This window comes from Sciurus vulgaris (genome assembly GCF_902686455.1).
Source record: "Sciurus vulgaris genome assembly, chromosome: 4".
In the NCBI taxonomy this organism is placed as follows: Eukaryota; Metazoa; Chordata; class Mammalia; order Rodentia; family Sciuridae; genus Sciurus; species Sciurus vulgaris.
In genome coordinates, this window is record NC_136464.1 from 25,048,760 (window position 1) to 25,061,601 (window position 12,842).

At 42.9% G+C, this 12,842-nt stretch overlaps 1 protein-coding gene across 1 annotated transcript in view; it reads right to left on the reverse strand.

Moving 5' to 3' along the window:
• Nucleotides 1-11,318, reverse strand: part of CFAP58 (cilia and flagella associated protein 58) — a 92,883-nt gene extending 81,565 nt beyond the window's left edge. Inside the window, exons 1-5 of the mRNA XM_079137807.1 lie at nt 11,154-11,318; nt 7,068-7,349; nt 4,181-4,329; nt 2,405-2,561; nt 1,307-1,501 (exon numbers count right to left, since the gene is read on the reverse strand). Coding sequence (XP_078993933.1) covers nt 1,307-1,501; nt 2,405-2,561; nt 4,181-4,329; nt 7,068-7,349; nt 11,154-11,162 — 792 coding nt within the window. The 5' untranslated portion in view covers nt 11,163-11,318. The remainder of the gene's footprint in view (nt 1-1,306; nt 1,502-2,404; nt 2,562-4,180; nt 4,330-7,067; nt 7,350-11,153) is intronic.
• Between the last annotated feature and the right edge of the window lie 1,524 nt (nt 11,319-12,842).

Sequence of the window (12,842 nt, forward strand, 5' to 3'; positions counted from 1 at the left end):
TGCTATGAAAAGCACTGCAGTTTTATTCTGATATCCAAAAGGTTTTCTCTTAAATTCCATGTTCAAAGAAGTCTCCTGATTTTCTCCTGGAGACTGCAGATTGTGTATTATGTATTTGAATTCCAGCTTTATGAAAAATTAATAAAGCAACTGACAAAGAAATGTATTCTTATTATTTTTAAGTAGAAACGTGCTATGTGGTTGGACAATTCTTTAGATACAAATTCTCTAAGAGAAAATATTTTTAAGAAAAGACATTTAATTCTATGAATTGCTTCTTTAAGAAATGAGAAAAGGGTCTAGGGATATAACTTACTGGTAGAGCACTTGCCTGGCATGTACAAAGCCCTGGGTTCCATTACCAGCATTCAAAAAACCAAAAGGAAAAAGAAATGAGAAAAGACACAAAATTACTAATATCTGTGTTATCTTAAATGACTATAAGAGGGGAAATATTTAAAATAACAATATTTTTTAAAAAGCAAAGATTGAGTATGGTTTTCTAAACTCGAAACATAAAAATGAACCCATTAAGAATAAAAATGCTATACTCACACAATGGAATACATACATCACTAAGAGCAAATGGTTTACTGAACTCTGTGCGATAGGGTTTTCTACAATGACGTAATGTTCTCTATCTGCACCAAGACAGTATCTACTAACTCCATGTGGCTACTGGACACTTGAAAACAATACTGGTGCATCTGAGGAACTGAATTTTTTATTTCACTCAGTCTTAGTAAATGTTAAGTAGCTGCATGTGGCTTAATGGCTACCATATTAGACACTGCAGGTCTATAAATTCATGACTAAACTACATGACTAAATCTAATCAAGCACAAAGACAGGCAAAACTAACCTCTGCATAGAATTCAGGATAGAGGTGACCTTGGGGGAGGGAAGTGACTGCAGGGGCGCACACAGGGCTTCTGGGAGCTGGAAATGTTCTGCTTCCTGGGGTGGGTGCAGGTGACCAAGAAGTGTGTTCAAGTGGTGAAAATGTATCAAGTTGCACAGTTGCGACACACATACTTTATGTATTTATCATACATCCATAAAAAGCTAGAAAGAATTCACTAACCTACTGGAGCTGGGAAGGGAGAGGAATGCATAACTACCTGTAAGAACCACTCAGAGACCAAATTACAGTGCTAAGTGGTACGTTGCCATCGTCACCAGAGAAAAACGTTTGCTGATGTCTAAGATAACTCAAAATGCAGAAACGGGTGGGAAAGGGAGGCACTGTTCTCCGGGGGTGAGGGGTGTTTTTACCAGGATGGGCAGGGCAGTGCATCCGGCTCACCTTCTGCTCCTTCAGCTGTTGCTCCAGCCGCTGAAGCTCTTCCTTGCTCTTCTGCATGTACTGCTGCAGGGCCTTGATCTCCGACTGCCTGGTGTCCATGTCTGTCTGAATCTGCTTGAGCTCTTTCTCTAGTTTTTCCTTCTTCCGAGACTCCCGGGAAGCTTCATTCTGACGATGCTGGATTTCTTGTTGGAACTAGGGGGTTGGGGGCAGGGGCACCAAGGACAAGGAGGAAAGACATGACCCCATCATCACCAAGGCAGGGGTCAGTTAGCCACGATCCCCTCTCCCAGGCCCGTCACTTTCTGGGCAATCACTTGGCAGTAGCCTTTTCCATATGGGTCAGTCATCCTTGAGTCCTAAAGTTCAAACTTTTCAGGAATATTCTACATTGTTCATCACCAAAGCCTGATGGCGGGCAACAGATTCACAGAGGGTGGTATAAAATCAACTAAATACAAGAAACCCTGGATCCTAGGGATGTTAGACATGGAAAGAATTCATCCAGATTGGATCAATAGGGACCAATAAGATGTAACCAGCTACACTAAGTATGAACTTGTGTTCTACATGATCCTGGATATTGCTAACAAAGCATTAAGATTTCATCCGGATGTCTAAATTCTGTGAAAAGCCTTTGTCTTATCTCACACTAAAGGAAGTCTCAGGTTTTCCTCTCAGAGATCGCACTTGCTTATTATATTTTGACTTCTGGCTTCAGATAAAAGTGCTCAGAAGGACTCAGGTGGCTTTCCTGTAAAGGGCAAGGGTTAAAGGAATGACTATGCCCAATGCCGGGCCCCCTGGCCTTCGCAGAGTCACCTGGGTGAGCTCCAAGTGTGAGCAGAGCCTGTGCCTTGGGGACTTCTCAAGAAGAACCTGGAGACAGGTTCTGTCTCAAGACAGAACCTGGAGAAGGAGCAGCTCCAAGAAAACTGCTGTCCAGAGAACAAGCCAGGGAGACGAGCAAAGCAAGGGACGCCTCCCTTGGGTGCAAGGGGGGACGTGTGAGAGAGGAACAGGCAGGAAGGGATTTGGGAAGGACAGGGCATCCTCTGAAAGTAGCGCTGCTCATCCTGCTGGGGTGGCAGAGCCCACCTGACTGATGGTCTGCTCCGCATCGTCCTTCTTTCGCTCCATTTCCTGCTGCTGCTCGGTGACATGAGCTAAGGACTCTCGTAATTTTACCACTTCTGACAAGAGCTGGTCCCGCTCCTTCGTCACTTCTTCTTTGAACTTTATCAAATCTCGAATACTGAAAAGAAGCACAGAGGAGTCAGACTAAATGGCTCCACCTGCTCAGGAGTCCTTCCTATCATCCTGAGACCCTCTTCCTGGGAAAGTCTATAGGTCAACAATGGACACTATTCAGGCATAAACAGAAAGCTCTCTAGGCCCTGGCAAAGAAGCACCAAAAATAATAAATATGATATGACTCCTTTAATTTCAAGAAAATGCAGTGTCTGTTCATGAGTGTGTATGTGTATGTGTGTATTCTGTAGGCATTTTATAGACTCCCAGAAAAATAGCCTCCAATCTGGTAACCAAATATCTCTGAGGTGAAAATGTTGGGAGAATAATAATGTCAAAATGAAGCCCGCTACTAAACAACCTCTGTGTTGTTTAGATCTGTAACAATAAGACTATATTACTCTTGTCAACTCTTGTAATTAACCCTAAGGAGGTGTCAACTTAGGAAATTATTTTTTTAATTTATCCTACGGAGGGCTATGATCACAGCTATAAAGTCTAACATGAAGTATAAACATAAGCAAACGATATGCATTAACAGTCGCCTCTCTATTCGCCCAAAGAGATTTGTTTCTCCCAAAGGAAAGTGGCCCAGATAAAATGTTCCCCAGGACAAAAATCTGAAGAATCCTCACTCATGCTGCTGGTGTTTGGAGAGTTCTGTGATAACATTCATTCATTTGAACTGTAAGCCAGTTACCTCCACATTTCAAAAACCATTCCATCTGATTTGGTATGGCTTTCTGCAGAATGAGCACTTCACCAGGGGAAGCTGTGTCTGCTAAGACCTCTGCAACAGAGCGAATCTAGAATGCAGCAGCTTCAGTAGAAGAAAACTTTGCCTGCCGACTTTGGCAGCTGACAGTCACCGAACGAACGGCTACTCAAAACAGCAATCTGAAGACGCTTATTTACCCACGTCTTTGATACAATGAATGTTTACTAAGGAGCCTTCCAATCTACACTCCAGCACTTCTCCAGAAACACAACCTTCATTCCAAGGTTACTGGGGAACAGACAGCAACACCTGAGCACTGTTGAAGGTAAAAACCTGAGCAGGAGAGATCCTTCCATGCTCCTCCGCTTCCATTCTCCTCAAAGCCTCCGATCCGAATTAGCTCCCTCACCTTGCTCTTCACTGGCTGCTCTGAACATGCTAGAATATGATAGAACCCATCAGACAGTGATGACATCCTCTTTCTTTTTCCAGTCCCCTCCCCTATCACCTCTACTTAAAACTGTCCACCAAAGTTGGACAGAGCATCAAGAAAGCAGGAGAAACTGAGAGAGCAACATTAGATTTGGTGAAGGATGCCAAAAAACTGGTCTCAGAGGCACACGCTGTAATCCCAGCTCCTCAGAAGGCTGAGGCAGGAGGGTCTCAAGTTCAAGGCCAGCCTGGGAAACTGAGTGAGATCTTAAAACAAAAATAAATAAATAAATAAATAAAAAGTGCTCGGATGTAGCTCAGTGGTAAAGTACCCCTGGGTTACTCCCCAGTACTGAAAGTAACTTTTATATTATATGCACTATGTATGAATATGTCAAAATGAAGCCCGCTATTATGTACAACTATAGTGTGTTAATAAATTAAAAAAAAAAAAAAAGATGGCTTTGACCTACTTGCTGTCATGGTCCAGGGACAGTCCAGACCCTTGCTCAACTAGTTTGGTAAGATTCACTATTTCTTCTTTGAGAGCAAGAATTGTCTCCTTGGCTTTCTGCTCTTTGTCATAGGCTGAGTCCACCATCTTCCAGGCCTTTTCAATTTCCTGAATGGGCCACAGGATATCAGTGAGAAAAACCAAACTGGGTTCCAGATGCAAGATTAACCAGCAAATAGAATGACATCATGATTACAGTATAGTAGTCATTGGTGGGGAAAAGAATATTATACATTATGCATAAGTGTGCACTGACTTACCGTAAGGTTCAATGTCAGCCAGGAACAGCTCAGTTAAAGAGGGGGACTGGCGAGGAGTATTTTTTTCTTATGTAGGTGAGCATGGCTATGAGGTCTTGCAAAGCCTGCTCTACCTAGGAGGATTATTTCTGATAAAGAGAACCTATTTCTGATAGGTTTGCAGGATTAAAAACGAAAGCGTGTGTGCTTTCCAAATCCAGCTTATTTAACAAAACAATAAGCTTTATCATATAAGGAACAATCACAGATCTAAGCCCTAAATCAATAGATTGAATAGAACTTCTTGCTGTTGCAAATATGAAATACATTTTGTGCTCAGGTCTCAGGTGAGTACCCAGATAGCAACATAAGCTTCAGAACACCCCTAGGGAAGTCATTCTTTGCTGATTCTGAATTGTGCATGACCACCTTGGTAATTTCCATTCTCAGAAGCTCAAGCCCAGGTCTTATCATCAAACATTGGCAGGAAAAAACAAACCCCATAGTAAGGAATGAAATAATGACTCATGCAGCTTCAGCATCCTTCCTGTTATAAATGCAATGTGAAATATTAACATATATACTTAAAAGTGAATTATAGCCATTAAAGTGGAGAAGCAAGGTCTGCAACAGCCTTAACTGTCTTGCAAAATTTTATCAAGATGATGGGTCCTTTATACAGACAAGAACCTATAAGGTTCAGGTGACAGTATTCCACTCCTACGTTGACAAAAAATAAAATGGGTAGAAGACGGTGTTTAACTTAATAAAATTCGTGCTCACAATTATATTACAGGGATTACTCTTGAGTAACCACAGCACATAGTAACTCAAAACAAAATATCAGTTTGTGGGATATGTTATGTAGCAACCCTTTGTAGTATTTTTGGCAGAACAAATGGATAATTAAGTGAAAATAGGATTACATAAAGTTTTATCCAAATCAACTTCACCAATTAGATTTTAGTTAATTCATGCCTTCAATTTTCAGTTTTTAAATTTATAATGAAAGGTGTTTCTCCTGTCATAGCATGAATTACAGCCTTCTTGTTTTGGCATTTCAACAAGGTTAAGAAGAAAATGGCAACAGAGGAAAAAAATTATACTCAGGAAAAGAGTGGTTTCTAAGAGAGCAGATAAATCATATTCTGTACTGGTCTTGGAAGTTAATTTGGATTGGTGGACATCTGATTGCTTGATAAGGAAATTACCTAAAATGTTTACAAATTATTTTTCATAACTAGGGTTTAAATTTTTTTATTAATGTCTCACCCTATTGACAGGGAACTTTTATGTTTTACCTTGGAAATGTTACAACACAGTGAATAGGGTTGGAGACGTAGCTCAGTGGCAGAGCGCTTGCCTCTCACACACAAAGGTTCCATCCTCAGCCCTGGAAATAAATATGTAGTGTAAAATAAAGTCATTCCTCCTCAGTGTTCCCAAGACTGAGTCCCTGGTTCTCCTGCGATGAGGGACTGGGAAGGTCACAGGGGAAGCAATGGGGTGCCAGGAAGAAAGGTCAAGATCATCACTAGCTGGGAGTTCTCAAAGGAATCACTGAAATATGAGGAAAAGTAGAAATATAAAAATATCTTCAGCAAGCTGTCACATGTGCAATTATTCATCTTGTATCCAATAAGACACCCAAAGGACTTCAAATCAGCCTACTACAGTGATGCAGCCACATCGATGTTTAGAGCAGCTCAATTCCCAATAGCCAAGCTATGGAACCAACCCAGGTGCCCTTCAATAGATGAATGGGTAAAGAAAAAGTGGTATGGGGCTGGGGATATAGCTCAGTTGATAGAGTGCTTGCTTCACATGCACAGGGCCCTGGGTTTAATTCCCAGCACTGCAAAAAAAAATTTTAAATGAGAATTAAGAAAATGTGGTGTATATATACATACAATGGAATATTACTCAGCCCTAAAGAAGAATGAAATTATGGCATTTGTCAGTAAATGAATGGAATTGGAGTACATCATGCTAAGTGAAATAAGCCAGTCCCAAAAAAACCAAAACCAAAGGCTGAATGCTCTCTCTGATATGGAATGCTAACACAATAAAGGGGGGTAGGGAATGGAAGCTCATTGGATCAGACAAAGGGGAACGAAGGGAAGTGGGGGAATGGGAAAGACGGTAGAATGAATTGAACATCACTTTCCTATGTTCATGGGTGAATATACGACCAGGGTAACTCCTCATCGTGTACGACCACAAGAATGGGAAGTTACACTCCATGTGTGTATGACACGTCAAAATACACTCTACTGTCGTGTATACTAAAAACAACGAATTTTAAAACTATTAAAAAAATATTTCTTGAATCTTCTGATACGGCATTGCTTATCTCTAAGTCCTTTTACTAGCCCTTTATCTCCCAGAAACCAAGTCAGAAAACTGCTCCATTACTTTCTATATGGTGATATTCACCCAGACCAATTATTTTCTTTGTGAAGGAACATTATTCCCCAGAATATATAAGCAAATACAGAGATCATGGAAATTTTCACCTAATCATTTGTTTGTTGCCAGCCCGGAGTTGTCACTATAATGAAAGAATGGCATTTTAAATCCGGGTTCATCTATGTCTAGATCACCGACCTTCTTCAGGGAAGCGATGGTGGTCTGATCGTCCTGGGAGAGCTTCAGGGCCGTGGCGACCTTGGCGGAATTAACCACGATCTCTGCGTTCAGCTCTCTACACTTGGCCATCAGGCGCTTCTCGTTGTCGTAAGACTTTTTCATGATAGCATGAAGCCGCTCATATTCCACCCTAAATTTTTCCAGACCTTTGTCTCCCGAAAGTTCACTGAGAACCTCCTGAAAGTCTCTTTCGATTTCCTCAAATGCAGTTTCTTCCAGCACCAGTTTTTCACCCTTTTCCTGTAGAAAAAATAAAGCAAAGACCAGAATGGGAACAGAGACCCTTACTCCATGAAGTTATTCTAAATCCCTGAAGGAAAGGTCTTCATACAAAGTAAAAGCCACTGGCCAGCAGAAAAATTAAGACTGCCTGTTGGGAAGGCTCCTTTTTTTTTTTTTTTTTTTTTTTTTTTTGCGGTACTGGGGATCGAACTCAGGGCCTTGTGCTTGCAAGGGAAGCACTCTACCAGCTGAGCTATCTCCTCAGCCCCCTAAATTTTTTTTCTTCCCCCCGCCCCCCCACGGTGCTGGGGATTTGAACCCAGGGCCTTGTGCTTGTGAGTCAAGCACTCTACCCACTGAGCTATCTCCCCAGCCCTTAGGGCTCCGTTTTCATCCTTGGGAAGCGCTTATATAATGCATGGTGATGAAGTAACATGAACTCCGACTGGAGTCAGGCAGACCTAATGCAGTAAGACTCTGTCCTTCTTAAAAGGAGAATTCAAGACACAGACAGACATGCACACAGGGGAACATGAAGACGGATTGGGCTGATGCAATCTCAAGAAGACTAAGGACTGTCAGCCACTTCCAGAAACTACAAAGAAGCTGGGAAGGATTAGATGAAGCCTTCCAGTTTGTAATACTTAGTTATGGCTATCTTAGCAAACACGTACAGCGACTTCTTACTAAGCACAAGATGATAACAAGTGGTAAAAGATATGGTTAACATATTTATTCATTCAGCAAATAGTTATTGGTAAGTTCTGGAATGGAGCCCAGAGGAGATGTTAAGGTAAGGAGTAAATGGTCCGTCCACAGAGAATTTATATATTTATTAGCTGGTGGAGTGTGTTGTGTAGATAATGGAAGTATAGAATTTGGTCCCTGCCATGAGATGGATTCAAAGTTCTATAAGAATCTGTTTAAAAAAAAAAAACTCCCAGCAGCAAGAATAATGCAGATTTCATGAAGGAAGTGGCATTTGAACAGGCCTAGAAGAAAGGAAGGAATTTTCATGGGAGGATGTAGAGAAAAGGACATTCCTAGCAGATAAGAGTTTGGTGCAAAACTACTCAGTCAAGCAAGTATACAAGTTGGTTAAAATATAAAAGATATGATGGGGAGAAGGAAGGAGGAGACTAACCAGGGAGCTAGGTACAGACTGGAGGCTTCTGAGTTGCATTCTAAGGAGTATGGGTTACATTATTCTGTGGGCCACAGAGAGCCTCAAGACTTCTGTGTTTTCAACATTGTGCTTTGATAGTCTACCCTACAAAGGACTAAACCTCAACATTCTGCTGCTGATCCGAGAAACCAACCAAGATGATCTCTCCTCCCCATAAGAGAGTAAAATTCTAATCCATTCTGGTGGTTTTATATAGGTATTCTAGTTTACCTTCTGTATTGACAAATCTGTCTTACCCAAATGAAGATGTCTACATATTTTTAATTTTCAAAAACATTTGTACTATTAATTAAATCCTAAAAATAATGTGCAAGCAAAACAGTCTGGAAATTAAAATAAATATAGAGTCACAAGCATATCTCCAACATTTTCTGTAACAAATGTAGTATGAATTTTAAACTCAACAGAGCTTTCCTTCCTGACTAAAAGCAGATTATTGCAAAGAAACCAATGTGGCAACTTCACAAAGAAGGGGAAAATCATATTTAGGAAATATGGTCCATTACTGCTCTACGCTTCCCCCTTGTTGATGCTAAACATGAGCACACACAAAAATTTATCATGACAATGTTCTCAGTTCTATCCCTGTAAACGGAATTAATGTCAACACTTGATCAGCAGCCCAGTGATTTGTGGCAGGCCAAGTTTTCCCTGTACACCTGGCTCTTAGTACAGGAATGGAAAAATATCAAAGAAAGAAAAGAAATTTTAAACTTCTATGAACAAAAGAGGTTTTTTCCATATCACCATTAAAAAGTATACTATTAAAAGAAAAAATAAAAGCAATTTCTTAGCTATGACCAGTAAGCAACTGGCATACACATTGCTACAGTGTATAATGGTATTTCAAAAACACTGTATCAAGGTGAACTGATCAGTGGAACTGTACACATTCCTTCATTCATCACCTATCCTGAGCTTTGCTATGTACCAGGCACTGCTCTAGGCACTGGGAGGACCAATCTGTGGAAAGAAGGAAAAGCAAACAAGGAAAAAAGAGGCATAGTAGAAGAGACCAGCATGGAAATAGACCGCAAAAGCAGAGACCAGGAAAAGTGGGCTAAGGTGAAGAAAAATAGAAGAAAGGAAGAAGTGAGAAAAGATAATGAAGGGAAAGGGAAAAGGAAAAACAATTAGGTCAAAGGTATTGGTACTTGGAGCTTGTTCATGGGGAATGAAGAAGAACAAAGTAGACCAAGATGACAGGTGAGGAAGAAAAGGAGGAAACTCTCAAAAGCACACCATGGAAAATATAAAGAAAAACTAGGAGGACCAAGAAGAGGAAATGGAAAGCAAAGAGATGTGATGAGAACAGGTAATGGGGAGGAGTCATGTGACCATAGAAACGGGATGCCAAAGGGAGATGACAGTGACTGGGCCCAGGAGTGAGGGAAATGGAGAAAAGACAGAGCCATTGAACACAGGAAACAGAATTAATAAAGGAAGACTAGAGGCCAGGTATGGTGGTGCATGGCGGTAACCTCAGTGTCTTTGGGGCTGAAGCAGGAGGATCACAATTTCAAGACCAGTCTGGACAACTTAGAATGTGTTTCAAAACATTTTAAAAGCAGGGAAGGGAGCTGGGGTATAGCTTAATGGGGGGAGGCACCTGGGTTCAATCTCTAGTAGTGCAAAAAGAAAATAGGAAGGAAGGCTACGCACGGAGGAGATGGAATGACGAGGGGAGGAGATGGCGAAGAGGAGACAAGGAAAGCAACGGAGGTGGGAGCATGCTGGTGCTGAGAGAAACTGGACGAGTGGGCTTCATGGGCATGAGGCCAACTCAGGTGCACAAGGTTCAGCTCAGAAGAGCCCCATCCTTGGCTAATGCTCTGCTGTCAGGTTGTAAACTTCTTCATTTCTGAAGAAGTTTTGTGTTTTCATTTTGCACTGACCCTCAAAAATCATGTAGCTGATCCAGCCTGGAACTGGCTGTGTCATGGGTGAGGTGTGGGGAGGGCTCTGGTCAGGCAGTGAAGAGTTTGGATTGGGCCATGGCAGACGGAAACTGTGAATGTCAAGTGAGAACAGGGTCTTGGGACTGTGGAGGTTATAAATGAGAAGGCTAATGGACAGGCAGGGGAGTCACTGAAGGACTGCAGAAGAGACTCCTGACCAGGGAGGCTGAAGAAGGGATATACTTTAAAATGGGGGAGTGACTGGAGGCCATAGAATATAAACACAAGGTTCAATGACAACACAGTACATTGACAATTGGCTGAAGGGCCTTAAAGATGATGTGTGACAGGAGGTGATCTTACGATAGGGAAGCAGGATGTGACAGGTGGACAAGAGTCAGTAACAGCGGTGACCATGAGTCTCTGTGAAGCTTTCGTCCAGGTTTCCCCAGTCTGTTGAGACGTCTTCAATATTTCTGCGTACCTCTCTGATGTATCACCTTATGGTTCAAACTTTGGGGATGGATGCCTGTCAGGTATGTGTCTGGGAACTCATGGGGGAAGGACAGAAAGTAATGAGGCCAGAGCCAACGGAGAAAGGCCGGGAAGTGAGGGTACGGGCAGCACGGGATGTGGATGGGAGAGGATCAGAATCGTGGATGCGGCAGGGCATCTAGGTGGAGAGATGATAGGAGGAGGTGGAGCGAGAGGCAACAGACAAGGGCGCTGACTCCTGACCTCTGCCATCCTGACGCTCTCTCGGGGCGGCCTCAGATGCTGCGGTGGAGGTCGAAGAAACTGGACCGGAGTCTGGGAAAGGGGCTGTGCACTGCCCTCAGCGTCTAAAAGGGCGACACGCTATCTCCATCGCCCGCCAGGGGCAGAAACCCGGCGCTCGGCGCGTCCTCCCGTTGCCTGGCAACCGCCACGCCCCCTGGGGGAGAGCGGGCGTTCCAAAGGGGAGGGGCCTCGGAGGCGGGAGGTAGTCCTCAGAAAAATATGCAAATGATCTCTGAATGGGGCGGGGCCAAGCAAATGAGTGGGCGGTGCAGAGTCCGGGAGCAGGCCCTGGGAGGTGCAGGAGTTAGGAGACTCCCAGGAGAAGGCGTCCCTGACCGACTTCAGGTACAGGGTTGAAGTAACGGAATTCCTGGGTTCATAAAATGAAAGGGCGAGACCCCTCCCTGACTGTGTTTATTTTTTCCTCTTTTTCCCCATCCCCATTCCCAAGCCTCACCCTCAGCCCCATCTGCCTTCATGCTGCTGTGCTTAGATTTGTATTTTTGAAGAATGTAACCCCGGACGGTGTGCAGGCCTGTAATCCCAACGACTCAGGAGGCTGAGATAGGAGGTCGCCTGGGCAATTTAAGAAGACCCTGTCTCAAAATAAAAAATGAGAAGGGTTGGGAATGTAGCTCAGTGGTGGAGCACCCTGGGTGCAATCCCCAGGAAGAGCGGGAGGGGAGGGAGGAAGAAGGATAGCATTTTTTTTTTTTTTTTTTTTTTTTTTTAAATAATGGTATTGGACTTCGGAGGTCTTTTTCCCTTTCCCTTTCCTTCTTTCCCCTTCCCTTCCCTTCCTTCCCTTCCCTTCCTTCCCTTCCCTTCTTTTCCTTTCCCTTCCCTTCCCTTCACATTCCCTTTTATTCCTTTATTTTTCCTTTTGAGACAGGGTCTTGCTGAATTGCTGAGGCTGTCCTCTAACTTGCAATCCTCCTACCTTAGCTTCCCTTGTCGTTGGGATTACAGGCATGCACCACTGTGCCCAGGGAAATCATCTTATATTCTCCTTTATTCACTCAACTTTTTTTTCTTTTTTCCCAACATTCTTTTTAAGGGTCTATCTGTGTTGCAGTCGGTGTGGTAATCCCAGGTCATCCCTTCTGATTGCTTCACTGCATTTCAGATACCGTATCTACCACATTTTACTTCCATTCCCCAAGTGTTAGACAGCAAAACTGCCTCCACCTCTCCACAAAATACCACAATAATGCGACGATGTTCGTTTTGTCTGTGGTTCATTTTATGGACCCATTACAAATTTCTCCTGAAATATATGCCTAGAAGTGAGATTTGGAAGTCACAGGGGATGGGATGCATGGGACCATCGCTCTTGAATATGTAGACATGTCCTGTATGAAGAAATCCAGACAAGGTGCCATTGAGATCTAAAATACAACCTCTACTCTCTTCCAAGTCATGCCCTACTGGAGGAATGTGACCTCCCCACACCACTTCTGCTACACACACGCATATACATGGGGTGGGGGGATGGACTCTGTTTCCATCCAAGCCATAAACATGGAAGGCTGTGACTATCCAGAGAGGGTGCCTTTTGAAATGCATCTGCTCAGAAGTGGACATTTTTCTCCAACAGCACAAAAATGCCTACTAGCCTAATGGAAGCCCTGATTACTTAACTGCGCC